At 50.3% G+C, this 25,636-nt stretch overlaps 12 protein-coding genes and 1 non-coding gene across 13 annotated transcripts; 6 read left to right on the top strand and 7 right to left on the bottom strand.

Annotated features, from left to right (window-relative positions):
- Window positions 1-14: 14 nt before the first annotated feature.
- Window positions 15-1,246, bottom strand: BDR25DRAFT_292752 (uncharacterized protein; the record flags this gene model as incomplete). The annotated part of the gene is made up of 3 exons (XM_033688679.1): window positions 15-865; window positions 922-1,111; window positions 1,165-1,246. The coding sequence occupies 3 exons, from the start codon at window positions 1,244-1,246 to the stop codon at window positions 211-213; spliced, it is 927 nt and encodes a 308-aa protein (XP_033543853.1). The 3' UTR covers window positions 15-210.
- Window positions 1,247-1,626: 380 nt separating this feature from the next.
- Window positions 1,627-3,439, top strand: BDR25DRAFT_305823 (MSP domain-containing protein). Its single transcript, XM_033690493.1, has 6 exons — window positions 1,627-1,904; window positions 1,959-2,029; window positions 2,116-2,138; window positions 2,195-2,253; window positions 2,319-2,434; window positions 2,486-3,439. The coding sequence occupies exons 1-6, from the start codon at window positions 1,865-1,867 to the stop codon at window positions 3,068-3,070; spliced, it is 894 nt and encodes a 297-aa protein (XP_033543852.1). The 5' UTR covers window positions 1,627-1,864; the 3' UTR covers window positions 3,071-3,439.
- Window positions 3,440-3,782: 343 nt separating this feature from the next.
- On the top strand, window positions 3,783-6,441 carry BDR25DRAFT_267782 (asparagine synthetase). Its single transcript, XM_033687071.1, has 8 exons — window positions 3,783-3,890; window positions 3,976-4,026; window positions 4,080-4,105; window positions 4,160-4,186; window positions 4,240-4,275; window positions 4,328-4,476; window positions 4,530-5,935; window positions 5,989-6,441. Exons 1-8 carry the CDS (start codon window positions 3,865-3,867, stop codon window positions 6,029-6,031), a joined length of 1,764 nt encoding a protein of 587 aa, XP_033543851.1. The 5' UTR covers window positions 3,783-3,864; the 3' UTR covers window positions 6,032-6,441.
- A 678-nt stretch (window positions 6,442-7,119) lies between these two features.
- Window positions 7,120-8,961, bottom strand: BDR25DRAFT_305820 (vacuolar membrane PQ loop repeat protein-like protein). Its single transcript, XM_033690492.1, has 3 exons — window positions 8,559-8,961; window positions 7,783-8,478; window positions 7,120-7,723 (listed from the first exon to the last, which is right to left on the bottom strand). The coding sequence occupies exons 1-3, from the start codon at window positions 8,661-8,663 to the stop codon at window positions 7,574-7,576; spliced, it is 951 nt and encodes a 316-aa protein (XP_033543850.1). The 5' UTR covers window positions 8,664-8,961; the 3' UTR covers window positions 7,120-7,573.
- BDR25DRAFT_359061 (uncharacterized protein) lies at window positions 8,951-10,304 on the top strand (the record flags this gene model as incomplete). The annotated part of the gene is made up of 4 exons (XM_033696038.1): window positions 8,951-8,970; window positions 9,008-9,135; window positions 9,168-9,386; window positions 9,418-10,304. 4 exons carry the CDS (start codon window positions 8,951-8,953, stop codon window positions 10,302-10,304), a joined length of 1,254 nt encoding a protein of 417 aa, XP_033543849.1.
- A 1,042-nt stretch (window positions 10,305-11,346) lies between these two features.
- Window positions 11,347-11,893, top strand: BDR25DRAFT_317235 (uncharacterized protein; the record flags this gene model as incomplete). Its single annotated transcript, XM_033691659.1, has 2 exons — window positions 11,347-11,716; window positions 11,775-11,893. 2 exons carry the CDS (start codon window positions 11,347-11,349, stop codon window positions 11,891-11,893), a joined length of 489 nt encoding a protein of 162 aa, XP_033543848.1.
- A 1,313-nt stretch (window positions 11,894-13,206) lies between these two features.
- On the bottom strand, window positions 13,207-14,417 carry BDR25DRAFT_395514 (uncharacterized protein; the record flags this gene model as incomplete). The annotated part of the gene is made up of 6 exons (XM_033698382.1): window positions 13,981-14,417; window positions 13,725-13,862; window positions 13,592-13,687; window positions 13,507-13,534; window positions 13,445-13,476; window positions 13,207-13,339 (listed from the first exon to the last, which is right to left on the bottom strand). The coding sequence occupies exons 1-6, from the start codon at window positions 14,043-14,045 to the stop codon at window positions 13,207-13,209; spliced, it is 492 nt and encodes a 163-aa protein (XP_033543847.1). The 5' UTR covers window positions 14,046-14,417.
- On the top strand, window positions 13,856-15,397 carry BDR25DRAFT_292738 (ribonuclease H-like protein; the record flags this gene model as incomplete). The annotated part of the gene is made up of 1 exon (XM_033688678.1): window positions 13,856-15,397. Exon 1 carries the CDS (start codon window positions 14,105-14,107, stop codon window positions 15,395-15,397), a length of 1,293 nt encoding a protein of 430 aa, XP_033543846.1. The 5' UTR covers window positions 13,856-14,104.
- A 1,658-nt stretch (window positions 15,398-17,055) lies between these two features.
- On the bottom strand, window positions 17,056-19,548 carry BDR25DRAFT_267769 (FolC bifunctional protein). Its single transcript, XM_033687070.1, has 2 exons — window positions 19,252-19,548; window positions 17,056-19,195 (listed from the first exon to the last, which is right to left on the bottom strand). Exons 1-2 carry the CDS (start codon window positions 19,428-19,430, stop codon window positions 17,452-17,454), a joined length of 1,923 nt encoding a protein of 640 aa, XP_033543845.1. The 5' UTR covers window positions 19,431-19,548; the 3' UTR covers window positions 17,056-17,451.
- A 172-nt stretch (window positions 19,549-19,720) lies between these two features.
- Window positions 19,721-21,593, top strand: BDR25DRAFT_72239 (uncharacterized protein). Its single transcript, XM_033698955.1, has one exon. The coding sequence runs from the start codon at window positions 19,989-19,991 to the stop codon at window positions 21,465-21,467; it is 1,479 nt and encodes a 492-aa protein (XP_033543844.1). The 5' UTR covers window positions 19,721-19,988; the 3' UTR covers window positions 21,468-21,593.
- Window positions 21,594-22,215: 622 nt separating this feature from the next.
- BDR25DRAFT_359052 (uncharacterized protein) lies at window positions 22,216-22,461 on the bottom strand (the record flags this gene model as incomplete). Its single annotated transcript, XM_033696037.1, has 3 exons — window positions 22,216-22,269; window positions 22,299-22,365; window positions 22,403-22,461. The coding sequence occupies 3 exons, from the start codon at window positions 22,459-22,461 to the stop codon at window positions 22,216-22,218; spliced, it is 180 nt and encodes a 59-aa protein (XP_033543843.1).
- On the bottom strand, window positions 22,338-22,475 carry BDR25DRAFT_t36. Its single transcript has one exon. It is a non-coding gene; the product is annotated as a tRNA-Ser (tRNA).
- An 837-nt stretch (window positions 22,476-23,312) lies between these two features.
- On the bottom strand, window positions 23,313-24,375 carry BDR25DRAFT_359050 (uncharacterized protein; the record flags this gene model as incomplete). Its single annotated transcript, XM_033696036.1, has 8 exons — window positions 23,313-23,374; window positions 23,410-23,536; window positions 23,606-23,753; window positions 23,805-23,884; window positions 23,926-24,010; window positions 24,075-24,098; window positions 24,170-24,235; window positions 24,266-24,375. 8 exons carry the CDS (start codon window positions 24,373-24,375, stop codon window positions 23,313-23,315), a joined length of 702 nt encoding a protein of 233 aa, XP_033543842.1.
- Between the last annotated feature and the right edge of the window lie 1,261 nt (window positions 24,376-25,636).

The raw sequence follows: 25,636 nt of genomic DNA, 5'->3' as shown, positions 1-25,636 counted from the left end.
GGAGGATCGTCTTAGGCTCGAGTTCTATGGTATAGCATGCAATACCAGCTGCCATCACTGTCATGATTATCTAATTTCATAACATGGAGCACCTACGGCTCGTCGTAGGACTATGATAAAAGATCCACCTTTCACTCATGCCATGCATATGTTCCTTAATGATTAACTGCTGGGGGTAATTCCACAGCGCCTGACGTCCCACTTCACTCTCTACTTCACAACCAACGCAGCGCTGGGGACCATTCCGGCTTCCTTGAGCGTCATACCAAAATCCGTATTGTCAAAGACTTTCTTGGGAAAATTCTGCGTGAAGGAGGTGACTTGAATGCCGTCTTGTGATAGAGCGTGGGCGACTTCGAACAGGGTTGTCTCTACTGGGAATGTCTTCATGACACGACCTGTGGGTGTCTGCAGAGCCAGCCTCGTCTCAGTGTACGCAGATGCTGGCTTTGATGTGGTAGGCCCTGAAGAGGTTGCACCAGAGGACTCAGCAACAAGAGGAGGCGGCGCCTGTCCAGCTCTTGCCGCCTTCTCCAGGTCTGCCTTCCGCTTTCGCTCCGCCTTGTCCGCTTCGAGCTTCGCCAGAACGCGCTTTCGAGCCTCGATCTCGTCCTGTTTCTCCTTCTTTTTCGCCTGTGCTTCCTTTAACCGCTCCTTCTTCTGCAGTTCCTCCTTGATGTCTTGTGACTCCTTGGTGGCCTTCATGCGGATCTGCTCGTTCTTCTTGCGGTCGATCCTATCTTGCTCTGCCTGCATAGCGCGCTTCTCGGCCAACCGAGCCTTCATCTCCTCGAGCTTAGCCGCCTTTTCCTCCTCGGTGAGGGGCTTGATCTCCTCGGTGGACTCTGAGAAGTTCTCATGGCCACTGTAACGAGTAAGCTGGCTTTCTCAAGTTTTTCATTTTGCACCCGTTGTACATACGATTTGCTCGCGTGGAACTCGGCCTGGTTCACGGACCGGAACCGCTTCCCGCAGTCATCACATACCAGGCTCTTTGCTTCCTCGCCGGGCTTCAGCGCCGGGGGTTCCTCGGACGCCTGGGCTTGCGCCTCTTTGATCTGTTTAATGGACTTCTCCTGGTTCTTATCTAGCCAGTCGATCGCATCTTGAACTATGCTGAGGTTAGAAAGCTTAGATAGGATATCAGAGCGACATAATACCCACGACTACTGGTCTGTTGCACTGCAAACTCGGCGCGCTCGCGCTCGAAGCCCATGTCGATGAGCTGTTCTAGATCGGAAGGCATTTTGGCGTGGGTTGGTTGGAAGTTGTCGGCGGGGAAAGGCGCAGTTTATGACGAGGCTGGTGCCTATAAGTTGGTAGGCTGTAGTGGGGTTCTTAGGTGTTGAGAAAGTCGGAGAATCGAGGGGAATAGCTCATGCCCGTGCGCGATGACGGTGTGTTCGTGTGAAGAGGTTAAAGTTGTCCACGTTGCAGCAATAATTTTGAATCGTAAATTTCGAAAAGCTCAACGCAGTCGTGCTGCGCGCGCACTAGAGTAACAGGTGCAGTGAACGGCCGGTGTTTCCAAGCTCCCACTGGCTACTGGGGTGGTGCAGAGGCCGGTTCCTCTCCAACAACACCTGTGACGTCCGCAGCCACAACCCCAGTCGTCCTACTAAACAAGCGAGAGATCTTGCCTGGGCCTCATCCTCAAGACACCGCAGTCCTACTACTCACTACACCACGCTCGCACCTAAGAATCCATCGCTGCCCTCGGTCCCTTCGATATAGACGAGACTGCTTCCGCTCCCACCGCCCCTCGCCCCTCGCCGCCCACCGCGCTGTTGTCTACGCCGCACACAGCTCACAGCGTCTGATTACCAACTGCCACAACCTTTCTCCACGCCCTCGAACCTACGCCATGTCTGTCGAGCTCGACCCCCCGGAGCTTGGATTCAAGCGTGAGTGCCCGCATGCAGCTCCGGGAGCAATAGAAATATACTGAGTTGCGGCAGGACCCTTCCAACAGGAGGTATCGCAGACGCTGCGACTCAAGAACCCACACTCTGACCCCGTGGCATTCAAGGTGAGCGATATTCTCCTGGAAATGCGCTCGAAGCGCTCCACGAAACTGCTTCTCCCTCTCAGAGCGGGTCAACTGACGCACAACAGGTCAAAACCACTGCCCCCAAGCAGTACGAGCCCCATTTCCATGCGAAATCCCACTCTTGGCTGATGTGTTGTGATGCAGATACTGCGTGAGACCAAATTCTGGCCGCATCGAACCTGGCAAAGATGTCGAGGTGCAAAGTATGGAATTGCCTCAATACGCGCTGTCCGTGGGGTTGCTGCAGCTAGCTGACGTGTGAGGCTAGTTCTCCTCCAAGCAATGAAAGAGGATCCACCTCTAGAAGCGAAGTGCCGCGACAAGTTCCTCGTGCAGTCCGTTGCCGTCACCGCTGATAAGGAATTCACCAACGTTGCATCCATTGTATGGCTCCCTTCACCGCAATTGTGGGACGAGACTGATGTCTGCACACAGTGGTCACACATTGAACAAACAGCCAAATCATCAATCCAGGAGAAGAAAATCAGAGTCACGTTTCTACCCGCTGACGATGTCACCGTCACACCGCCGAAGACGAATGGTGTGAGCCACGCTAACGACCGTTCTTCGATGCTTCCATCCCCATCCCCAGAAGCCGTTACTCCACAACGCACGTCTTCCGAGGTTCCCGTCGGATCGGTCTCACGTCCCGAATCTCGTCCTGCTGAGAGCAAGAGCCTGGGGGAAGCCAAAGGATCCGCGCATAACCCAGCCGCTTCAGGTGTGAAATCAACCGTTGCTGCAGCTGCCGCAGGGGTAACCAACGCTCTCCCCACGTCGTCCACCGATCTCAATGCTCAACTCGCAGAAGCGAAGGCCACAATCGCAAAACTCCGCCAGCAACTGTCGGAGCAGTCAGGCACGGGATTACGCCAACGGAAGACGGGAGGAGGGCAGGAGCCCACAGGGAAGCTGACGACTGGCATGGGGGTCCAGCAGGCGCCTGCAGGTGGCGTGCCAGTCCAGATCGTGGCTGCCCTCTGCTTGCTCAGCTTCCTTATTGCCTACTTTTTGTTTTGATCGACTCCCCCGCATTCGAATCCCATGCTGCGCCCGCCAAGCCGTATGCCGTGCGCCAGATGCGGCCCCGGATTTTGGAGAGAGTGTGGGGTGTCAGATGATATCGCCCAGTTCCCAGTCATTCGAGCAGGAAAGGATGAGAATCGGAGGGGTTTGGGCGAGGCTTTAATTCCTTTTGTGTGTGTATGTGTGTGTTTGTGCGTGATTATTCTCCTGGAGCTGGGCTGGCTGTTTCCCATTGGGCTATGACCGTCTCGAATTGGTAAGAAGCATTTGGAGAAGGTGACGAGAGCCTGAGGCGTTAGCATGTTCACAGCAAAGGCGCAACCCTGTATCAACAGTTCACTTAATATGATTTGTTCAATTCAAGACGCGGTTGGCGCTGCAGTGCATGCGGCCGTGGTCACGGGGGACGGGCCAAATAGCGGAGTTGGTTTGTTAAGGTGTGGGGGAGCTCAGCGGTGGAAGGTAATTGGAAGACGCACATAGCCCTACGCCCCCCTCTCAAGCAGTTGTTCACTTCTCATCCCACTGTGTCGGCCGCATTAATGTTCCTATTGCGCAGCAGAGACGAAATATTGTGACGATCACAAGGGGCTGGCTAACGCCGGCCTTTGAGCACGCACCCTGACGTGGGGCAACATGGGCTGGCCGAGCGCGGTTGACTCAAGCGGCGCGCAACGAACAATTTCTGAGCCAAAATAAAGGCTGGCCAGGACCTCTACTTAAGCCCCCGACCATCCTGCCGCTGAGCTCCTCACTCCATTATCCCATTCCCTCCCTCAACGGTCAAGATGTGCGGTATCTTCGCCTGTCACTGGTATGCGCCTACCATTTTTCTACCCCTCAATCACTCCTCAATCACCCCTCGCTGTCAAGTTAACCAGTGACTAATGCTCCCAAAGCCACCCCGATGTGCGCAAGTTCAAGCCCACGGCTCTGAAGATGGGCAAGGCGTGAGTGTCCCTCTTGAACACTGCGCTGAACAAGTCCTGACTCTCCGCAACAGCGTCCGACATCGGGGCCCAGATTGGAGTGAGCAAACCTTTGCGCCATGCGCCGGGGGACGAGATAACTGAGCCAGTACAGGTGGCAATTGGATCGCGAACAACACTAGTAAGGCGCTTTGGAGTGGGCCGGCGTTGGAATAGAGCACTGATTCTGTGTAGTCCTTGTCCACGAGCGTCTGAGCATCGTCGGCGTCGGTATGCAGTTACACGGCGGGATTTTGAAAGAAGGGGACTTATTATGGAACAGATTCCGGCGCGCAGCCGCTGGTCAACGACGAGGAGACCGTGTCTCTGGCAGTCAATGGCGAAATCTACAACCACCGCATCCTCCGCAAGGGCCTCAAGACGCCGTACAACTTCAAGACGCACTCGGATTGTGAAGTCATCATCCCGCTGGTAGGCATCTGGTCACAGAGCGGAGAGGAGAGGCTTGGGCTGATGTTCTGTAGTATCTCGAACATGACATTGACGCTCCCCGACATCTGGACGGCATGTTCTCCTGGGTCCTGCACGATAAAACCCAGGACCGAGTCATCGCGGCACGGGACCCTATTGGAATCACTACATTCTATATGGGAAGGTCGAGCACAACCCCCGGCGCTGTCTTCTTCGCTTCTGAGCTGAAGTGCCTCCACCCTGTCTGCGACAATATCATCTCATTCCCTCCCGGCCACGTCTACGACTCGAAAACGGACAAGCTGACCCGATATTATGACCCCAAGTGGCTGATGGAGCCGACCAACGTCCCTAACACACCGGTAGACTACATGGCTCTCAGGACAACTTTCGAGAACTCGGTCCGCAAACGGTTGATGGCTGAGGTGCCTTATGGTGTCTTGCTTTCTGGCGGTCTTGACTCGAGTTTGGTGGCTTCAATCGCGCAGCGAGAGACATTACGGATGAACGCGCTAGCAGAGGAACGCGCTAGTAGAACCAACGGAACCAATGGCACTAACGGCATCGAGCTCGATGGACACGCCAAGGGCCATCTAGTGGGTATCGATGATTCTAACGAATTGGCTACAGTCCAGATCCTCCCTCAATTGCACTCTTTTTCAATTGGTCTTCCTAACTCACCGGATGGGGTGGCTGCTAGAAAGGTGGCAGACTTCTTGGGAACGAAACATCACACATTCACTTTCACTATTGAAGATGGTCTCAATGCTCTTTCCGACGTTATCTACCACTTGGAATCATATGATGTCACTACGATCCGCGCCTCAACGCCCATGTTCCTGCTGAGCCGAAAGATCAAAGCGCTGGGAGTGAAGATGGTTCTCTCAGGTGAAGGAAGCGACGAAATCTTCGGTGGGTATCTGTATTTCCATGCTGCGCCAGACAAGGCCGCATTCCACCAAGAAACCATCCGCCGAGTCGAGAACCTGCATCTGGCAGATTGTCTCCGAGCCAACAAGTCAACCTCGGCGTGGGGAGTCGAAGCCCGTGTACCTTTCCTAGATAAGGCATTCCTTAACGTCGCCATGAACGTCGATCCGGCCGAGAAAATGATCACAAAAGACCGCATTGAGAAGTATATTCTCCGCAAAGCCTTTGACACGAAGGACGAGCCAGACAACAAGCCATACCTCCCGGACGAAATCCTATGGCGACAGAAGGAGCAGTTCTCCGACGGCGTAGGCTACGGATGGATCGACGCCCTCAAGGACAACGCGGAACTCCATGTTACGGATGAAATGATGAAGAATCCGAAGCCAGAGTGGGGCGAGGATATCCCGGATTCCAAGGAGGCGTATTGGTATAGGTGTATGTTCGACGAGCATTTCCCAAGCTATTGCGCGAGTACTGTGATGAGGTGGACTCCGACTTGGAGTAAGCAGACGGATCCTAGTGGACGGTACGTTATGATATTTTTTTTCTCCCGCTCCTTGGAAACTAACCTGATATTAGTGCCATCGCCATCCACGAAAAGAAATACGAATCCGCTGAATGACTCCCACCTCTGCTAGCGAAATTGTAGCCTACGAGCGAGCGACTATGGCATTGCGCCTCGCATTATCTGTCTTTACAAGCGGGGATTCAGGTTAGAAATTGGAATATAAGGTTTCATGGTTTTCCTATTTATAACTGTCCTTTCCGGGGTGGTACAACGTCCTTTGTTTGCGAATGAATGATGTTGGGGATAGACTGCCTGCCTTGCCTTCGCTGGAACGCTTCTTTTGAGCATGGAGCTGGAGCTTACTTGCCTTGCCATGCCATGACTGATGGATTCTTGTATATAGCAAAATGATGACGACGGTTATGATTGTGGTTGAGTTTTCGAGGTGTGGGACAAGATGAGTGTGTGATGTTCTTTGCTATCGCCTTTGGATGATTAGGAACTAAGGCTTGTACTCAATGGAGGATCATACAGTGTCTGTACGCAGCAGCAGCGTTACAGTCTGGATACTAGTTATTGCGCACGAGAAGGATCACGTAACTATTTCACATGATGCTCGTGCGCGAACCTCCGTGCGCGAACATCTAGATATTCCCCTTTTCCTCCGTACGGAGGAAAAAGACAGAGCAATAACCAGAAACATGTTGCCCCCACCCTACCTACTTCGTACGCTGTGCACACCGTACACTACTCTTACTCTTGCTACTTAAGTGCTCATACCCTAAGCAGCTAGCTGAAAGAGCCCATTCAACATGCAGAGTATTTCCACCTAGATTTGCTGCGCGCTGTTCAGGACAGCTTGCATGTGCTCTCTACATGCATTGTTCATCTTTACCGCTCACCCTTTACTTTTACTATTTACTTTCACTTTTCATTGTTTGCTTTGGCCTTTCATCATTCGCTTTCACCGTATACTGTCCACATTTCACCACCTACTTTACAACTGCTTATTCATAGCAGTCTGTCCACAGCACCCCTTTACGGAAGCTCATTTTTAGTAATTTATTCACGGTAGATGATTCACAAGGCTTCATTCACGGAATTCGATTCCAGAGCAGTCCTCCAACCGCTCCACGTAATCACCTCCAACTCTCTTCCTTGACAAGCAATTCACTTAGGATTCTGCTAATAATCTTGCTTCTGACAAATTTTCTACTATTATATTAACACAATGTAGCTCACCTTGCATACAGTACCCGCCTTCGCCGACTGTTGCATCATGTATAGTCAATTATCAAGAATTTTATTTCTGGAGATTAGGACAGCTGCAACAGAACTTACCACGCCCTTCTATGCATTGAATATATGCAAATTATCATCTTAGTAGTATATGCAAAAATGGTATTACCATGGAGGAAAGGTAAATCGCAGGGCAACTAATTAAAGTCTTGATGAAAGCAAAGCGTGCCTGTTAGGGTATCAAAGACAAATACAATGAAGGAAATAACCCCCGAGTATTATCCGACTGGGTGGTCCTCCGGAGAAGCCCTTTCCTTGTTTGTCCTTTTATTTTTCATGGCATGGTTATGTGTGTACGTTATCGAGTCATGGATGAAGTGAGTCGAACGAGAGCTCGGGAGAGCTTTGAGGGTAGGCTTAGACCACGGCGGCGGTCTGTGCCGCTCCGTCTCCGAAAATCCGGAATTGGATGAAAATAGTGGCATCCTCGGCCATGGTCCCCAGGGAGCCGATCAGCCAGGGTAGGTTAGTGAGGAAATATTCTTTTTCCACTGAGTGGAACAGAATCTGTTTATGTTAGTGTGGGTGGGATTTGGAGATTCAGAGTGTTGTTGTATCAGACATACCCCTGCCCCGTATGTAGCATTTCCTAGTAACGACAGCATGAAGAATAGTAGGGATAGTCCTTCGCAAGACCTCTCCCTCTGGTTCTTGATGATTTGGGGAATTCGAGCGCCAAGATAGCATACCGCGCTGGCGTATCCTAATACCTGCGCACCGGGCGCCAAGTCCGTGCCGGCGTCATTGTCATCGGGGGTGGGTACCCATACGCCTGTCTTCCACGCAATTGCCCATCCTGCCGTTCCAATTATGCATACCCCTATTATGCTCACGGTATTCTTAATCCACTCTTTGTGTCCCGATTCTTCTTCCACAATACGAGCGAGCGAGTCATTCCTGTTTACACTCTCTCGTCTCCTTCTGCTCGCCGCAGAGCTCCTTCTCCTGTGGCTACCCGGCAACCCGATGCTGCTATCACGCCGGCTCAGTAGCGGCTGTTCGGCGCTATCCTGCGTGAGGGTGCTCCGCGTGGACTTCCTCCTCGATTTACGGTCATTGATGATATTGTAATATAGGCATTGGCTTATAAGGATCAAATCGGCGAAACAAAAGTATATGGCGAGCGCAATCACGGTGGGCACGAGACCAGCCCAAAGAGCGCCGGCGAGGTTTGTGATGTCGCCAATGAACCAGACAGCGAGGAAGGCTAGCGATATGCCCTCTGCGGAGCCCTGCTTATAGTTTTCTACCAGTTGGGGGACCTACATGGAAAGTGAGTCTTGGGAACATTTTAGAATGCGAGGTAAATATGCTCGTGTGATAGATAGCTAGACACACATACCAAAAGAAAGATCCACGAAGCTAGCGAAATGGAGCCGAAGACGCCAGACAGGGCTTCGTGAGCAGTCAAAGTCGGACCCTGGGGCAGCACATCGAAGACAGGCATGCTGTCTTCCAACGCCAGTCAGTGTAGGATTGCGTGTGTTGTGGGGAAGAGTGGGAGGGTTATGCGAGTCGAAATAGGGCAGCTGTTGGCAGGAGAGAAAAGCGTGCAGTCTGATGACGCAGGTGCTTGCTTGGCGGTGCCGGGAAGCAGATAGCTGCAAAGGGTCTGATCGCCGATCAAATGAGAAGTCTGCGATGGCCTTCGTATACCAGGGGCAGACGCCAATCGCGGCGCACATAGGACAGGGGAATGAGACGAATCAGCGGTTGTAAGCCGCAAGACGGGAAATGAATCGAGATTACGGATCGTAAGATTCTGTGTGAAAATCTTCAGGGAATCTACAGATATTGGGCCCCTGCTGAGAGCAGGATTTTCGCAGTGAAACACCCGTCAAAGCCGAGACTCTCACGGTATATAGCGGACGCCTCCGAGAGTCTGTCAAGGTTCGGAGGCCCTAGCGCTATTTTCAGCCGTCTCGTGACTTTGCCAAGCTGTCGTCCGCAGGGCGCTTAGGGGGAAACACACCTTGCCCGAGCCAACACCTACTCACTGCTCAGTCATCCTCTCGTATCACGCGTGCAACGCAACCATTCGTCTCTCTTTCTCTTTCCTTTGTGATTCCATCTCTTCCTTTCGCTTTATTCATTCGGCAAACACCTTCCTTGACACACCAGCGCAATTCGCCCATTCACTGCTATGCCCCTTTAATCGAACACACTTTCCGTGAAACAACCTTGCTCCGCCCACACCCAAGAGTCACTCAACAAATTCCTCCACATCCCCCGCCCGCCCTCACGCTCGTTTCTACATCCACCAAGCATGCTGAACACAATGCGGAAGTCGTGGCTCTTGTTCACGATATTCGCGCTCGTCGCCTTCACATCCGCGGTCGATATTGCGGGCTTCGACGTCGACGGCGTCGCCAACTTCGTGCATGGCGGCAAGCGGCAGGCAGCCAGCGGAACCGGAAATTCAAACCCATCAACTTCAGATGCACCAAAGTCCACCCAGGCCCCGTCATCAAACCCTCCATCAACTCCCACGCAGACTCCCACCCAGCAGCCCTCTTCGCAGCAGCCCTCTTCGCAAGCGCCGTCTTCCGCGGCCCCGTCGAGCGCTGCTCCGTCCACGAAGGCTCCCTCCAGCACACCTGCTCCATCCTCTAACCCGCCCAAGACGAGAACATCGGCCGAGGTCATTACTTCTGCTCTTCTCGGAACCTCGGTTCAACAGTACACAACCGTTTTCACTACCGTCAGCAACGGCCAGTCCATCGAAATAACCGAAACTGGATCCCGAACCAGTGTCTTCTCCACCGGGCAGGCTGTCATCACCCAAAAGCCGGACCCCCAGAACGGCAACGGCGGCGGCAGCAGCAGTGGTCTCACCGACAGCAACAAGAAGATCATTGGTGGTGTTGTTGGAGGCGTTGGAGGTGCTATTCTGCTGGGTGGTATTGCCATCGTATGCTGGCGCATCTGGGGCCGCAAGAAGCGCGTCTCCGAAGACGACGATGACCTGATGGCCGGCACTGGCTCAGCGCTTGGCGACAAACCCGCACCCAACAACACTCCTTTCCAATCCAACCTCGAACAATACCACAACCCCGGTGGACGGCCCAACGCGGCAGCAAACTTCTAAACGGATCTTTTGGGAACGTATATAAGTTGGCCGCCAATGGGGGGCATGTTCATGATATCAACGACCATTTCTGCCGATTGCTTTGAATTGATGGAGGTTATTTTGGGGGTTGTCCGGTCCAACTCGATGGCTGTCCTCCCTGCATATGAGGGAACACTTCATATGTAAAGAGTGGGCAGTCTAGTCGAGTGTGATATTTTTTGTTTTCGGGTGATTACACTGCATTGCAAGCGTAGGTGCATATTTACATAGTTTTCCTTATCCTCTACAACTTCGACGGCCATGCGCTATCACGACATGGGTCTCGATTCTTTCCTCTCTATATTGAAAGCGCCAGTTGGGCTTTACAATAGAAAGCGGGGATGCGAAAGTAATAGGTAGTTATCTGTAATTAGAACGAGTCTCGTCATTATTACGAACTCGTTCGACGGAGGTCTTATATGAGAATATCAGGACTTTCTTTTAGTTCTTCTTGTTCTCACTCCCTTTTTGGTGGGTAAATTTGATAAGAGACAGATGCACAGTACTTTGGCGATGTAAAAGTTTTAATTTGAATACCGTCAACTGAATCTAATCCAATCCAATCTCACCATCAACCTCAAACTTTGAACTGAACTGATCACGTTTGTCTCCGTTCTCACACTCTTCCAGTGACGACTTCACGTGGGCAGGCTTCTGACTGAGGCTCAGGCTAGCTGTGGCTCAGCCCATCGGATGTCTCGCACAATTGGGATGCACATTCCAGGGGCATGTCTCAGGTTTCAGAATCGTCGCAGCGCCAACACACACATGCCCGGTTGGGAAATGCGACGCACCCCCAAACGGTTCTCGCGTGAGAAGGTGCAAGGCTGGTTATGCGGCGTTGGGTGGGGATTGTCGTAGGGCGGATATGTATGCTGGGGCACGCCTTCCTGCGGGTCGAGAGTTCATGACCTTTTTCTCTGGCTATTTTTTTTCTCTTAGTTTTGGGACTGGACAATTGTGCGAGATTATTCGATCAACGTAACACCTGTCTTCGAAGCCGTACGCATCTATGAATAAAATGAAAACCTATCTTCCCCCCTCCCTTCTCTCAGTCCTCCTCCTAGCCCTCCCAACCTTTTCCTACGGCTCCCCCTCCCCCATGCTTGTCTCCGAAGACCTGATCCACCTCATGCCGCACCACACTCTCTTCCTGCGACAAGTCAGCGACCTGCAAACTTTTTCCGGAAACCTAGGCGGGGTGTCCGCATCCCCTATCACCAATTCCGGAGACAGCAAACGGCCGTTTTCAGTTGATGGAGACACGTTTACGGATTTTAAGAGTGCAAGTCAGAGGAGTTGCGATAATCAGTTTACTGGGTGTAGTCAGGGAGCGAATCAGAAGGGGAATAAGGGAAGTGTGACAGTGAATGATTGTGATAAGCAGAAACGTATGTTGCTTTTTTGTCTGGGTGGGTGAGAAGGTGCATATGCTAATATTTGGGATAGAGGAATGCCAGTCTGCGCAGAGTAGCGCGAAGGTTCAAGATTTTAATACTGCGGTGCAGAGTCAGAATATTGGTCCTGATCCACAGTTCCCAGATTTTGATATCATTTGTGAGGTGTAGGGCCAGGGGTTAAGAATATAGAGTGGATGTCGGATTCGTATTAAAGGGATTTGGGGGAGGAATTTGCGGCGGATGAAGTGAGATTATATCCCTCAGTCATGCAATAGGGGTTTGTCTGAAAAGCGGGAATGAGCTGTGGGCCCCACGGCATAGTGAAGATGAACTGAAGATTAAGAAGAGAAGATTTGGGAACGCACTTTGGCGTTCATCGCAGTTCAGCTGTGTACCTATATACCATTACCACAGTAAGCCAGCCAACATGGACCGAGCCAGTCAGGTGTTGGCAAAAGAACAGCTTCCTCCTCCTGGCGTGCGTAGAAGTTACCGTGTCCTAGCAAGATATGGCGAGGTCGCTCATACTAGGCTCCATCGTCGTGCACGCGGACGATGCTTGAGGGAAGCGAAGGATCAGAACCAACAGTATCTTATCCCATTCGAAGAGAAAGTCGTCATTAGATTTCTGCTACACATGTCTGGCCTTGGACAGCCATACGAATAAAGTATATGACTTCGCAAGCGTTTAGTGTCACCCGCCAACGACCGATGACTGGCAGACCGCTCAAACCTCCAGGCCCAAACCAGAGAGCAAGCTTGCCAAAAGCAACGGATATTGATATGTGATGGCTTCGGCACGCACGAGACGCTTGAGATCTTAGAGTACTGCTTCGTCAACAATATCACCCTGTATATCACCCTGTGCTAGCTTCCCTCTAATACTTCCCATAAACTTCAGCCTTGTGATGTAGCAGTGTTTGCTCTACTTAAGGTGGCTTATCGCGATCAATTTGAGCAACTGGAACGAGGTGGTGTTGGTACAATTGGCAAGAGTCATTTCAACTATCTTTACCCTGCAAGGACAAGGGCCTTTAAGAAGAGCATTCTTTCAGGATGGGCGAAGAGCGGTTTGTTTTGATTTAATCCTGATAGAGTGCTTAGGGATATACCGAGACCAGTCGACACAATACAGGTCCCTGAGGTCTGAGGTGGACATGGGCCTGGATACGGAAGGCAATGTAGTCTAGGCGCCGATAACGCCAGCACGCTGGTGAACCCCGAGGCCGTAGTATCACTGCAAATTATGATTAGCCAGGATGCACACACACTTGAGGAGGCGAGCCTGCAGAGGCACGTGTAGAAGCTCGCAAATGCTCCAAGTACATCTTTTGTCGAACGTGCCCTCTAGAAAGAACAAATTCGATTTCTGTACAAAGTGAACCAGGCTACCTGGATTTCTCAAAATGCATAATGCGGACAAGAAAATTTCTGGTATCTGAAGGCCTTTGGGAAATTCTTGCTCCTGCATTCGCTGGACTCTAGTGAATTTCAATGAGGTCGATTTTCTCTGCAATCGTAGGTGTTCCGACGAGAAAGCGAGCACCGTTGAGACCCAAGGCGCATGTGACTAGTACTTGGTGATTTTTGCATTGAAACGATTGCATGACTTCTCTTCCTGATCCGGGGTGCACGTAGGACGGATATTATCTTCTCGCATATCTCGCATTGTGTTGCATACAGATATTAAGTGCTGTTATACATATGTACTGATTCTACATGCCTTCATTCTGAGGTGTTACGAGTAGAAGCTCGAGTATTGTAGCAGGATGTTAGGATACTTGCCAAAGGATGCCTAATAGCTTCATGCTAGGACAACGCAGCGAGCCCGTGATAATCGAAAGAGGTTACAAGTAGCTGGTGCACTAGCCATAGGGTATAGATAATATATACCTATAAGAGCAATATTTGATGCATGCATCGATTCCATATCTCTTCAAAATCAAAATACCTATAGTTTGTCTCATCGGGGAGGGCGTCTCGCAGCACAGGGACAGACGTTACTCTGTTGCCTGTAAGGTATCCATACTTAGCGTTAATGCTTCTGATTGGCTGAGATTGCATCACGTGGGCGCGCTCAGACAGAAGATCGAGACGCGACCTCGATTGTCCATCATCCATCATTCCCCATGCCAGCCTATCCTCCGAAAGGGAAGGACTAGCCTTTTCTAGACTTTCTTATACCTTGAAATGAATTCTTTGCCCGTCCTAAGCTCTCTCTCTCAATACGCTAGATTTCTTACAATTCTCCTCACGATGATGAGGTGGGAAACGCCACTCGAATTTTCGCCATGATCAAGACTATCGCCTCTTTTCCCATACCTACGCTTTTCGACTTCTAAGATTCTTACATAAACTCCATTGGTCTCGGAGTTCAAAATGATACCAAAGTCCGCAACTCTCAATGTCAAAGCTCTGCAATTCCTTCTCACCCAAATTGGCTCCGCAACTACTGGGCGAAAGGACGTTTTGCTCTCTCGCCTGGAACAAAATCTCAAGAGTTCTCGCTTCCCATCAGCCTTCAAAGCTAGGGAGAGTACCAGAATTCTAAGCATTGACATGGGTATTAAAAATCTCGCCTTCTGCGTTGCTGATGTTAAGGCAAAGATACCTGGTTCAAAGGCTGCTGAAGCGCAGAATGTGTTTGGCATGGATATGAGCATAATTGAGTGGCGGAGGCTCGATGTTGCGGAAGAGGTAGCACGATCGCAATATCGTGCCGTCTCTGAGACGGGTGCAGGGTTTGCGGGGGAAAATGTAGAGGCGGCAGATCCGTATACCCCAGCAGCTTTATCGCACACAGCCTACAAGCTTTTAAAGAATACCCTTCTACCCTACAATCCTGATCTTCTCCTGATTGAACGCCAACGATGGCGCTCTGGTGGAGGGAGTGCGGTTCAGCAATGGACTGTGAGAGTGAACACACTTGAGGGAATGCTGTGGGCTATTCTAACAGCTCTTCGAGAAGAAACACCAAGCCAAAGCTCAAAGACGAAAGATGGCAACACTATTCGGGGGGAATATGGAATCTTCGGAGTAGATCCAAAACGCGTCGGCAACTTCTGGGTCGGCAAGGACGTGAGATCAAATATTCCCGAGAAGAGCAAAGAAACCGAACACGAACTGTTGCTTGGTCCAGACGGCGAAGTAGAAGACTTCCTCGGGGACCCAAAGAAAGCAGCTAAAACACCGGGTTTAAGTCGAGGCAAGGCGGAAAAGAAGGCAAGAATCGAGCTCGTTAGGTCGTGGCTTACGTCCAACACATCGATGTCTACCACATTAGGAGTTCAGAATCCCAGTGCTTCACTCGAGTGCAGGCCCTTGATAAGCTTTTCTTTCTCCCAGGACGCTGACTTGACGAGGCAATTGCTTTGTGCCACATCTTATGCCAAGGAGAGGAAGAAGCGTTCTGTGGACGATGTGTCGAAGTCGAAGAAACTAGATGATATTACAGATTGCTTCCTGCAAGCTGCAGCATGGGTTGCTTGGGAGGAGAATAGAATCATGATTGCGCAGAGCTGGGACAGTAAGGAAGGTCCGCTGCCTACTCCATCCAAAACGAAAGAGAAGGAAGGTGTTAAAAGCAAGCATGCAATGGCCAGGGCTATTGGAAAAGTGAAAGGGGTAGAGAAGGCCACAGAAAAGGGATCTCGGACAAACTCAACAAAGTGATTCTCACTGTATTCATGTACTGAAGAGCGTACAAAGACGTATTGGATGAAATAACGTTAGGTCAAACAATGTTTCACAGTTCTCGGTGTAGCCCAACACCTGAGTTACTCAAAGCATGCCAGTGCTAAGGGAGGAGGGTCTTGGGTGGGTCTTTGGGAAAGCTTTTTTCTTATAATGCTAGGAAGGGGAAACAAGAGCATCATTCTGACGCCGTCGGGTCGTCAAGCATAGGACATGTATCAATCAGTCACATTGTAACAGAAACTTGTAGAACAAAATGGCAGGTCTTTAGAACATACTCGCTCGTGCATCTAAATCTACTCTAGACGGGTCTTAACGTTAAGGAGCCTTTAACCAACCCTCTTACTATCTCTAGAAGTAGGCTCTAAAGGTGCGCTTTCAGATCTAGCGGAGCTCAACTAGAATTTCAACATACTCTAACCATCAAGTGTTGAGTGCGAGCGACCCCTCCGGATCCACGATGATGTCGCGAAATGGGGCTTATCTGCTCTTAGCTACGTGCCACGCTGTTTGGGATTAATTGAGTGAATTGGCCAATAAGACTATGGCATCGAATGTGGAAAAATCCATAGAGATGTGAGATATTGTTGCCAAGAACCGGGGTGGTGGATACCAATGTTTAGAAGACCATGAAAGTAACATGTGGTCTTTTTTTCTATCTTCCCCATACCCCATACTAATTTCTCTCCGAAGTACTAACTCTTCTTCAAGCCTCCGTCAATTCATCAACGCGTTACATAAACTATGGGGTCGCCAGACCGATTCGGGGGGACTTTCCCCTCGCCTTCTTCGTTCATCGAACATTGAGAGGAAACTAGTGATGACCCACATGAGCATATGTCTAGATTCTTCAAAAGGCCCGATTTCTTGAGATGCTTTCATTGACATGACGGACCCCACGACGAGGAAACTACCATTCACAAATGGTCGGCCTTGGACTATTTGTGGCTGCAGTGAGTACAAACTGGGTTGGGAATATCCGGAAATTACTCAGTAGGGTCGCAAAGTTGTCTATTGGAACATTGATCAGAGCTCTCATTGCAGCCCTTGTTGCCGATACATTTCCTGGTCTCTACGTCGTAGAGACATATAACCGACAGCTCTCTCAGCCACTTTGCGCTGAATCGAGACTATCTGACAGCCAATTGAAACATTAGCTATGCTATGATCGACTTCACAGGTCTCTTCACTCTTCATTGTCTGATTCGATAAACAAACCCCAAATCCCTCTCCCCTACAATCCCACATCACGCTAACTGCCCCCCCCCGGCAATAACATGGGGTCGAATAATCTAAGCAGCAGTCTCCAAAACCTACGCCACTGCCTACAGTTACATCCCCGCTGCGTGTTGTTCCGGCGCTGTAGTTTTGTATCTCTTCGTTAATAAGAGTCGTGGAAGGACGTTAGGGGAGGCTGATACGATGTACATTTTGGTGGCGAGTCCGAGGAAGAGGACGGTGCGGCAGTCACCGGAAGGTGAGGGGGATTAGGACAGGAGAGGATGCGGGCATGCTGGTTGAGAGGGGGAAGGGGGAAGAGGAAAGGGAAGTGGGTGGCGCAGAGAACGCAGAGTGAAGACACCATTGCTTGTGCTTTTCGGCTTTCTAGAGGATGGTAGTGGTTGGAAAAAGAGCAGGGGAATTTAGGGTTTCACGTATAATTACAAGTAGAAGGCAGGAAGGACATTTTTCCACCAAGCTATCTATATCCAAACATACCGATCTACATATAGTACAATCTAAGCATCCATTTCAATACAGTCGAGATCTCGAAGGTGCCATTAATTTTCGAATGTACGCCATCTAATGGACTAGTACATGCGAACAATACAGTAAGGTGATGCTAGCTGGCCGAGAGATACACCAAGAGCCAAGGCAGGGCTCTCAGTCCCACCAGCCAACTCCGATCTCGAAGAGATTCCCTCTAACTTCGACACGACATGTTAGCTATGCCCTTGTAGACGGCGCTTCTACAACACAAAGGTTCGTCGTCTGACAAGTCCTCAGCGTGCTGAGTCGGTGCTTGGTCCAAATCACTTGTCATCATGATCCGAACTCTTAGGTGGACCTGACATTATGCGATGGATCTGGGGACCAAGGTCATGGCGGATTGGGCGAATAATTCGTGGTCGGAACATTTTTTCGTTTTCGTCTTTGCTGATAGCAAAATGTGTGCGTATGGGCACGCGGGCGACCGGGTCTGCCATTACATCTTCAATGCTTCGACGGGTGGGCACGTTTTTCACCATCTCCTTGAGATTGTTGTCGTTGCGTTCGGTTGTCCTTGGTGGACTAGACGGTGGCGGAGAGAGATCATCTAGTTGTTTACGGATAGCTTCGAATTCGGCAAAGATGTCTTCCCTTTCGTTTAAGGCGGTGTCGTATTCCCTGGGTTGCGAAGGCGTTTTCTTGGGGAAGGCTTCACATTTCTTGAGATCGCGCTCCTCATGGTTGACACGTTCGAGTTCTTTGTTGAGAGCTTCGATTTCACGTTGTAGTACCTGTATTTCTTGTTCCTCGCGCTCTGAGGCCGTGTCACGGTATGCTCTATTCTCTAAGCTCACTTCCCTGAAAGGTTTATTCAGGTCGGAAAGGAAAGCATTCACGTGGTTACGTTCTTTTCGATCTATTTCTGGCATGTCGAGGCGGGAATCTCCATAGATTGAATATTCCTCCATCTCGCGAAGAAGTTGACCTACAAGGTATAAACTTCCTGTCACAACGATCGGATCGCCAAGGCCTCTGAGATATTTTGCTGTGCAGAGTGCCTTTAGAACACCAGGCTCATTGTTCTGTATTGTCGTCACATCCCACTGGATATTGTGGACAGTATCAGCTATATGCTTGGGCTGCATCGGTTTCACCCAGGGCATACCATCCACGGGCTCAAACGAAGTTGCCACGAGCCTGTCTCTGGCTTTGAGCAGACGAGACAGGAACTTGTGAGCATCTTTTCCTTCGGACATGGCAACTACCCAAGTGATGGGACGACCGCCTTCGGGCACTCCGTTTATTAGCCTGGCGTTTCGGAGATTTTTGTTGATGTACCGATTCAACTCGACTGCCGCATCTTCATTGTGAGCTCCATCAATGAGAATCTGCGGCCCTCCACTACCGAAAACGGATGGGATCCTCTGCAACTGCATACGCCCAGGTAGGCCATTCTTATTCTTCTTCTTCAGAGCCGGGAGCAGCTTCCGAGCCTTCAAATGCGACATGTGCTGGCCTTTAAGCGTTTCGATGACTGCGAAGTAGGCCAAGACAGCATTGTCCCGTTGGAATGGGAGCATGTTTCGCGCAAGTTCATGCCAAGCTTTCGTCTTAAAGAGCTCTTCCCTATTTTCTTCGGTGTCTAGCTCAACCAGAGGGCCGGCTCCTATTTCCTTGGCGTAGTCGGCGACAACCTGTTGTACGTGCCATTCATTTGTTGGGTTGACCAGGTATGGGACTCCAGGTCTTAGTATTCCAGCTTTGTGGCTTGCGATTTCGTCGAGTGAGTGTCCAAGAAAGCTGTGGTGGTCATGAGCAATTCTCGCTATCACAGATACGACTTGATTGTTGAGTATGTTAGTAGCATCGAGCTTCCCGCCCATACCGACCTCGACAACGCCAACCTCGACCTTTTGATCAGTGAACAGCTTGAAGGCGGTGGCGGTGAGAATCTCAAAAGGCGAAGCATTGATTTTCGCCTCTTCATTTAGATCGAGGAAGTATTGTTCGACTCTTTTGAACACATGTTCGGGGACTGGAGTGTGGTTGATCGTGATGCCGTCCCATCTTGCCAGGTTGTCAGAGGGGTGAAGAATAAGAAATGCACGTGATTTGGCGCCTACCTATGGATTAGATGGGGAGACGTGAAGCAGCCGGTTTTGATACATCGACGCGTGAGAAGAGCAGACGCGTAGGCGCAAATCGAGCCTTTGCCGTTAGTGCCCGCAACATGGATGGATTTCCATGGGAGATGGACATCCTTGAGGAGTTGGCCAATTCTTTCGAGCCCCGGCTTGATCATGGCTGCAGAATGGCGAGGTTGTCAAGGCAACATGAGCGGCGGTGGTGCCAGGCAAGCAGGCGTGGGAAGTGTTGAAACGCACAGTCACTATGTTTCTGCAGATGAAAGTGAGTCAGAGCGCCCTGTGGATGAAAAGTGACGATGAAGAGGCAGCCAATGCTCAAAACGGACAGGGAGGCTTGGCACGGGCAGTTTAGTCGGGCCGGCGCAGGTTGTTTGGATTTGTTTGGATTGCGGTGTTTAATAGGAATGCAGATGAGGCTGCAAGGTAGTTCATGTACCTGAGTGAGGTCATTTTCGTGAACAGCTGTTGTGCTCGATATTTGAGGTCGTTGTCGCCGTTGTGCTTTCGTTCAGGTCAGAACCGCCCTGTGTCCCACCTCCGATCAGCCGCCGACCCTCAGCCTCACTCTCGCACTTACCGCAGGGCCTCCTCGCTTATCATCGCTCCCCGACCTCCTCCAAACCTAACTCCTCAGGCTCCACCCCGTCATCACAACGCTCTCCACTCATCGCATTTCATCCCCAAATCTCCACTCTTCCCTTTTTTGCGACAAAATGGGTCTTCCAATGTGGCGCGCTCCGTCACCAGAGGCCAAGGACGCGATCAAGGTCGATTTGACCGCTCCCGCGCGCTCACCCATCCGCCGCCGTTCACCGTTCGCAGGTCGACGCGTGCGGCCCAGCAGATCCCCACGATCTCCACGGCTGCTCGACAGTGTCGACCCCCTAATGAACTCTACATCGCAAGTCCTCTCGCACCCAGAGCCTGCCCCGCGCCCCTCGAACGTGCGACCACACCTGCCCCCGCCACCTGTCCCTGAATCGAGGAACTATTCCCGCAGTGGCGACTCTGCCCAGGACATGCCCGATGTGTTACCCAACGACCAGGCCCTCGACCGGTATCACGGTGAACGCTATTATCGGTCGCTGTACGAGCGGTCGTCGCGTCTCCAGAGGTTTGGGGAGGTGTCACCCAGCTCGCGCCAGCTCCCCGCCTTTACCCCAAACTTTGCGCCTGCCGCTGCTTCGCGCAACTTCCGACCCGGCAATGGCCTAGAAAGCAGAGAAAGGTCGAGCTTTAGATCCAGATCCCCGTATAGCAGAGTTGGAGCTCGCTCGAGGAGCCCTTGGGCTGAGACCGCCTCGACTACCAGAGACAACCCCACCACGATCGAAGATGCTGATGGCGACAGCAGTGACAATAACGCGGTTGGATTCCCTCCGCTTCGTAGGATGGGTCGTCGCACCATCGCTGATGGACCTCTACCTTCAAGCTCGCTCCGAGAGTCGTGGAGCCCAGCGACCACTCTCGATGGTTTGGGTGACCGCGACCGCAGCATCAGCCCTGTAGATGACCACTGGGATACGATGCTCAGTACTGTTGCCCCGGACCCTCTTGCGCCTACTGTGGATTCGTCTTTTACGTCAGCTGCAGCCTCAGCCTCGTTTTCGAATTCTGGACCCAGCTCACGAGCAGGAAGTTCCAACTCGAACTCTGCAGCCTCGTCCCGGACGCATTTGACTGTGCCGTCGCGGCGACATTCTCATACTGAAATTTTCATCCGCGCCTGCGACACCTCTGAAGACGATACTGCGTCTGATACCGAGGAGGAGGACATGGAGTTGATCCCAGGAGAATCTAGCACAGGGCAGCAGATATACCGCACCCGCCATCGATTTCTCGCCGATGATCCTCCAATGCGAAATCCCAGCCGGTACTCGCGCGCCGTTCGTGATCGCTCTCGGGATGCGAGTGCTTACGTTCACAACTTCTATTCGCAACGCACCCCACGCGAAAGCATCCACCAACCCGAAAGGCCTCTCAGCGGTGGACTGGATGCGCTGGCCGAAGCGACGCAAAATTTCAATGACGATATGCAGACCCTCGATCAGGAGCTACGAGATGCACGCGCCATGCTAGAGCGCCTGGCGCGGAGGGAGGGGGGCATCCCTGACGAATTTTGGGCGTCTGTTGGTTTGGCGCGGCCTGCTGCTGATCGCATCGAGAGGCTCCAGCAGCGCGAGCGGTTGTAGCCGATTCCAATGGAGTTTGGTATACATGCATTGTGGAAGCTCAGGGCCTGCAGGCTGGTCTGACGGCCTCTTCTGTCGCATGCAATTTCTGTTTGTCTTTTTTGTGGAGTGGGATTTTGTACGACCATAGCACTTCTCTTCCTGTGCATTGTTCGTTTTACTGGGGGCTTTTCGATACCGCGGAGACCACACTTGCTTCGGTCCTTACCCTTAATACTTGGTATTTCCAAAAGCTCTATTGTCGAATTTATATGTCGCTGGATTTCATTTCATCTTTTACGACCAGGGTCCTTTCGATCAACTTCCGAATTTGGGCGTCTAGGACCGAAAGGAAATTCCTGTACTTTAGCTACCTCCGCGGCTTCTTCCTAGTGAACTGGGAACTGGGAACTGGCTGTACGGGAAAGGGAAATGGAAAAGTGTTGGCACGTTTCAAGTGCCTATTCTTCACAGGAATCGTACTTGAACTGCCATGTGTGTGTTGTAGATGGTGTTTATTCGTGAGTTTACTTGAGAAGGTGTGGATATGAGTGTATGCTTCCCAGAGGTTTCAAGTTCCAAAGAGGCGGCGTTCTGGTATGTGTCAATGGAACTTAGAATTTTCTTGTAGAATCGAGTATAAAGCTGCGAAGGAAACTTTTACTTCAGAATGGCGTACAAAGCCAAGCACTCCTATTCAGAGATGAATCAATGACGACTATCCCTTCGCGTGTGACCTGTGCTTACGGACTATAAAAAACAAGATCCGTTAGCATTCTTCCTCCTGCAGTTCCCCGTTTTCGCGCTGCGTCCCTAAACCAATCTAACCATCCGCTTTCCCGCTAACGCCACGGTCTTCATAGACCCAAAAAGAGATGCAAAAACAAAAGACATCGCTGGTGGGGCTCGAACCCACAGCCTTTGGATTCACACCATGAGGTTTATAGAAGTCCAACGCTACGTCTGATATTAGCAAATATTGGTGAACTAGGTAGTAGTTACTTACCGCTACCATTGCGCCACAGCGACTTATTTAAGAAGGTTTCGACATTTTTAAAAATTGTTTAGATAATATACTGCATTACAGCAAACGACAAACACTCTAAGGCTGTATGCAAGAGTCAGAGAGGTGATGTGAGAAGGGGAGGTTCACCGCCACTGCCCCACATTGTGCGAGCGTAAGGTGACTGATTTAACATGTGAGAATCTCAGAATGTAAGCGCAAGTTCCGTTGAAAGACCACACAAACTAAGCAGGCTCCTCCTTTACGTCCGAAGTATCACCCCTGTAGTGTAACACCACCGGATTTTCGTAGCCTTCAAGTGTCTAGAGCCGCGAAATGTACATTCTGAATTCTAGTGTCCCTTTTCAGAGAATTAGATCATAGAATCCCGCGAGATCGTGGCCCCCTGAAATTATGACTCAAAGCCTAAGATCGCACACAACGAACAGAAACACATGCCAACCTTCAGAGTTGAACCCTTGGCTTGTAAAGACTGATTTGAATTCCAATGCAAGGTTGAACGTCGAAGATTTCAAGGTATCATATCCTCGGCGCAAAGTTGTTCCGATCGAGGCATTTCATAGAACTCTAAGTGCGTGATAACTCCAGATATATATCCTACGCCGTCTCCATATCTTATAACTTGATAATGCTTGCGACTGGCATCTGACCGATATGCGATAAATTAATCGGTTGGTCATCCAAAATGGAAATTTTGCGTCCGCGTTTGGAGTTAGGCGATTAACAGCAATTGACAACCACTTTTGCTTAATACCCATTACTAAATCTTGTAATGATATATATAGTACAGAGCTTTTATTCTATGACCTCATAATCGCCATACAAGTACACCTATTCCAACGTCAAGAAAACCACTTGCTGTTTTTCAGTGAGGCATGGAGGCGAAAATTATCCAAACTATATACTAACCCCCACCGTCAATGCCTCAACATAAAAGACTTCTGAAAGCTACTTCAGCATCCCGTCCAGCATACCGTATCGCACTCTCAACGTAGACATCCCCTATGTGCCCTGCGGATATTGGCCCTATCAGCGACCAGCAAACGGACCCTTCTGCTGGAAGCAACTGGCTTCATCCCGGTCTTAAGCAATATTCACCTACTTAAGCTGCTTGCCAACTCCAGAAATAGCAGACCTCCTCGAGCGAGAGAGCATAATAGGGCAACACCAGGTCTGCAGGGGTTGAGAGCACGATGTTCACAGCGTCCTCGACGGTACCCTTCTTAGCAGAAATCCCATTGAACGTTAACAAGTGGTGAGACACGCTGTTTGTTAGAAGGGAGCTTGGTGATGTGATGGAGAAAGTATCAACCCATTTATTCCTCTAGTCGCACTAGATCGGTACGAGCGACCCCCTTCCCAATGCCTCGTGTTTGAGGCTTCTGCCAAAACATTTCATCTCTTGACAGTCTTCCTGACATCCTCCTTTAGTCAACCCTCTGCATTTCCTTATACCTTCATTCCTGGCGGTGGTCTGGGTCTTCTTACCTTAATTTCAGAGCTCCGAAAATCATGGGTATACCTGCTCTTAGCTTGGCCTCTGGTTTGTTATTGAACACGCTAATATCTGCTTCTTTAAGAGGGAGCCCTTGACGGTATTCCACATTAGGAGTATCTTACCTAAGGATCTCTATATCCCTTTTTTGTGAAATACATCGCTTAGCGTAAACTTGGTAGATTATCTAATTCTACAGTCTACATCGTATGGAACATGAGATAACCTGATTTATGACAAAGATTGACATACGAAGTACTCAGCTCCGGGCTCCTTGGCCACCAGTTTCTGCACTGTCACTAATACCATAATCTCCCAGCATTGCGCCATAGCCCTGTGTAAGGGGTTCCGCACCACTCCGCCATCACAACCAAAAAGGTACGAATAATCAACCAACGGTTGACTTGCATGCCAAGTAGTGTATATATTCTTTCCACCCTGCTATTTTTTCTACTAAGTAGGAAGGAATAAGGTCGAACTAGTGTTAAAATTAGTAGTGAAGCAGCTTTGAAATGAACAAGAAGGAGCAACTTCATTACATCGGCCACATCGACACTGCTATCAGGCTGTTTATGTGGGGTGTTGCCAAATGCGCCATTGTCTTCAGGCTAGAGTTAATATCAGCAAAATAGGTTGTACCAAGAGAAAGAAATTTTCACCTCGTCTCCGGACTCTATGGTTGTTGCTGTAGTTCAGGGGCTGTGGCTGGCGGCTGATGTGGAGGTTGAGCTGTCTGCAGACTATGTTGACCAGAAAATGATATCGGATGCACAACCGGAGATTCCTTCTCTCTAGTTTTGCACTCGGGTGGTTAGCTGGCAAGTTGGTCACTTTCTAAGGGGGCGTCCTGGATTTTGTTGTGCCCACCATGCAGGAGAGAATCAACGTCAAAAATTTTTTTTTTGGAGAGAGCGTCAGGGGAACCCATTTGACGAGAGCCCCAGAGCTAGGGTTAGTATTAGCATTATCGCTTTATAGCGAGAAATAGAAGGTGCTTGCGTGAGTTGCTGGAGGATGGTGTGCTGCCATTGACGCTACTTATACTGACGAGAGTATGACTAGGCATGGAGTGTTAACACAAGGTTTTTTGACGGATGGTTTGTGACTGTGACTGTTAATGTTAACATTCTGCGTCAAAAAAGTTGGCTTTTTTTTTGCTTGAAGGGACGGTCAACGCTTCCCAACGTCTTTGTAGGGGGCGTAGCTGATAAAGCCTTGTGAGCGGGATGGTCGTCAGCGCTTCTAACGAGGCGTACTACGGTCCGTACAAAGTGAGTCGCAACAGTCACGTGTTCAGTACGAACGTACCCAGATCGTAAGCCGCACCAGAAGTTTAGTGACAGACTAGGTACGGTACACAATACAGATAGTATTACCCTTTTAGGAAGTCTGTTGTTTCTTAGAAATGTCTATTACTAACTAATATCTATTGCCAAGCTAACTATCAATGTCCCAGAACGAAAAGGTATCAAGCAGACCTTCTCTTATCCTAGGAAAAAGAAGGTTCAGCGAAGGTCAATCGCGTGGGTTTACAATGTCTGCGAGACTTGCTAAACTGATGCTAATTGTATGCCCACAGTGTAAACCTTGCCAGACCAGTTGATTGGCGTCGCCGCAAGGCAGATGAAACCCACCTAGATACGGGTACACTCTGAAACCATAAGCAAGCCT

The sequence above is a fragment of the Lindgomyces ingoldianus genome (assembly GCF_010093535.1).
Source record: "Lindgomyces ingoldianus strain ATCC 200398 unplaced genomic scaffold BDR25scaffold_31, whole genome shotgun sequence".
NCBI classification, from domain to species: domain Eukaryota; kingdom Fungi; phylum Ascomycota; class Dothideomycetes; order Pleosporales; family Lindgomycetaceae; genus Lindgomyces; species Lindgomyces ingoldianus.
The sequence above is the reverse complement of the archived record's forward strand: the minus strand, read 5'-3'. Positions and strand labels throughout refer to the sequence as shown.

Bases quoted from the DNA above. Each gene is read 5' to 3' on its own strand.
- BDR25DRAFT_267769 (XM_033687070.1), bottom strand. From the start codon at position 19,430: ATGATCAAGCCGGGGCTCGAAAGAATTGGCCAACTCCTCAAGGATGTC. The intron at 19,196-19,251 runs GTAGGCGCCAAA...CAACCTGGCAAG, and splicing joins TCTCCCCATCTAATCCATAG to ATGGGACGGCATCACGATCA.
- BDR25DRAFT_305823 (XM_033690493.1), top strand. From the start codon at position 1,865: ATGTCTGTCGAGCTCGACCCCCCGGAGCTTGGATTCAAGC. The intron at 2,030-2,115 runs GTGAGCGATATT...GACGCACAACAG, and splicing joins CTGACCCCGTGGCATTCAAG to GTCAAAACCACTGCCCCCAA. The intron at 2,254-2,318 runs GTATGGAATTGC...GTGTGAGGCTAG, and splicing joins CAAAGATGTCGAGGTGCAAA to TTCTCCTCCAAGCAATGAAA.
- BDR25DRAFT_267782 (XM_033687071.1), top strand. From the start codon at position 3,865: ATGTGCGGTATCTTCGCCTGTCACTG. The intron at 4,477-4,529 runs GTAGGCATCTGG...GATGTTCTGTAG, and splicing joins GTGAAGTCATCATCCCGCTG to TATCTCGAACATGACATTGA. The intron at 5,936-5,988 runs GTACGTTATGAT...ACCTGATATTAG, and splicing joins CAGACGGATCCTAGTGGACG to TGCCATCGCCATCCACGAAA.
- BDR25DRAFT_305820 (XM_033690492.1), bottom strand. From the start codon at position 8,663: ATGCCTGTCTTCGATGTGCTGCCCCAGGGTCCGACTTTGACTGCTCAC. The intron at 8,479-8,558 runs GTATGTGTGTCT...CTTTCCATGTAG, and splicing joins CTTCGTGGATCTTTCTTTTG to GTCCCCCAACTGGTAGAAAA. The intron at 7,724-7,782 runs GTATGTCTGATA...TAACATAAACAG, and splicing joins ATGCTACATACGGGGCAGGG to ATTCTGTTCCACTCAGTGGA.
- BDR25DRAFT_72239 (XM_033698955.1), top strand. From the start codon at position 19,989: ATGGGTCTTCCAATGTGGCGCGCTCCGTCACCAGAGGCCAAGGACGCG.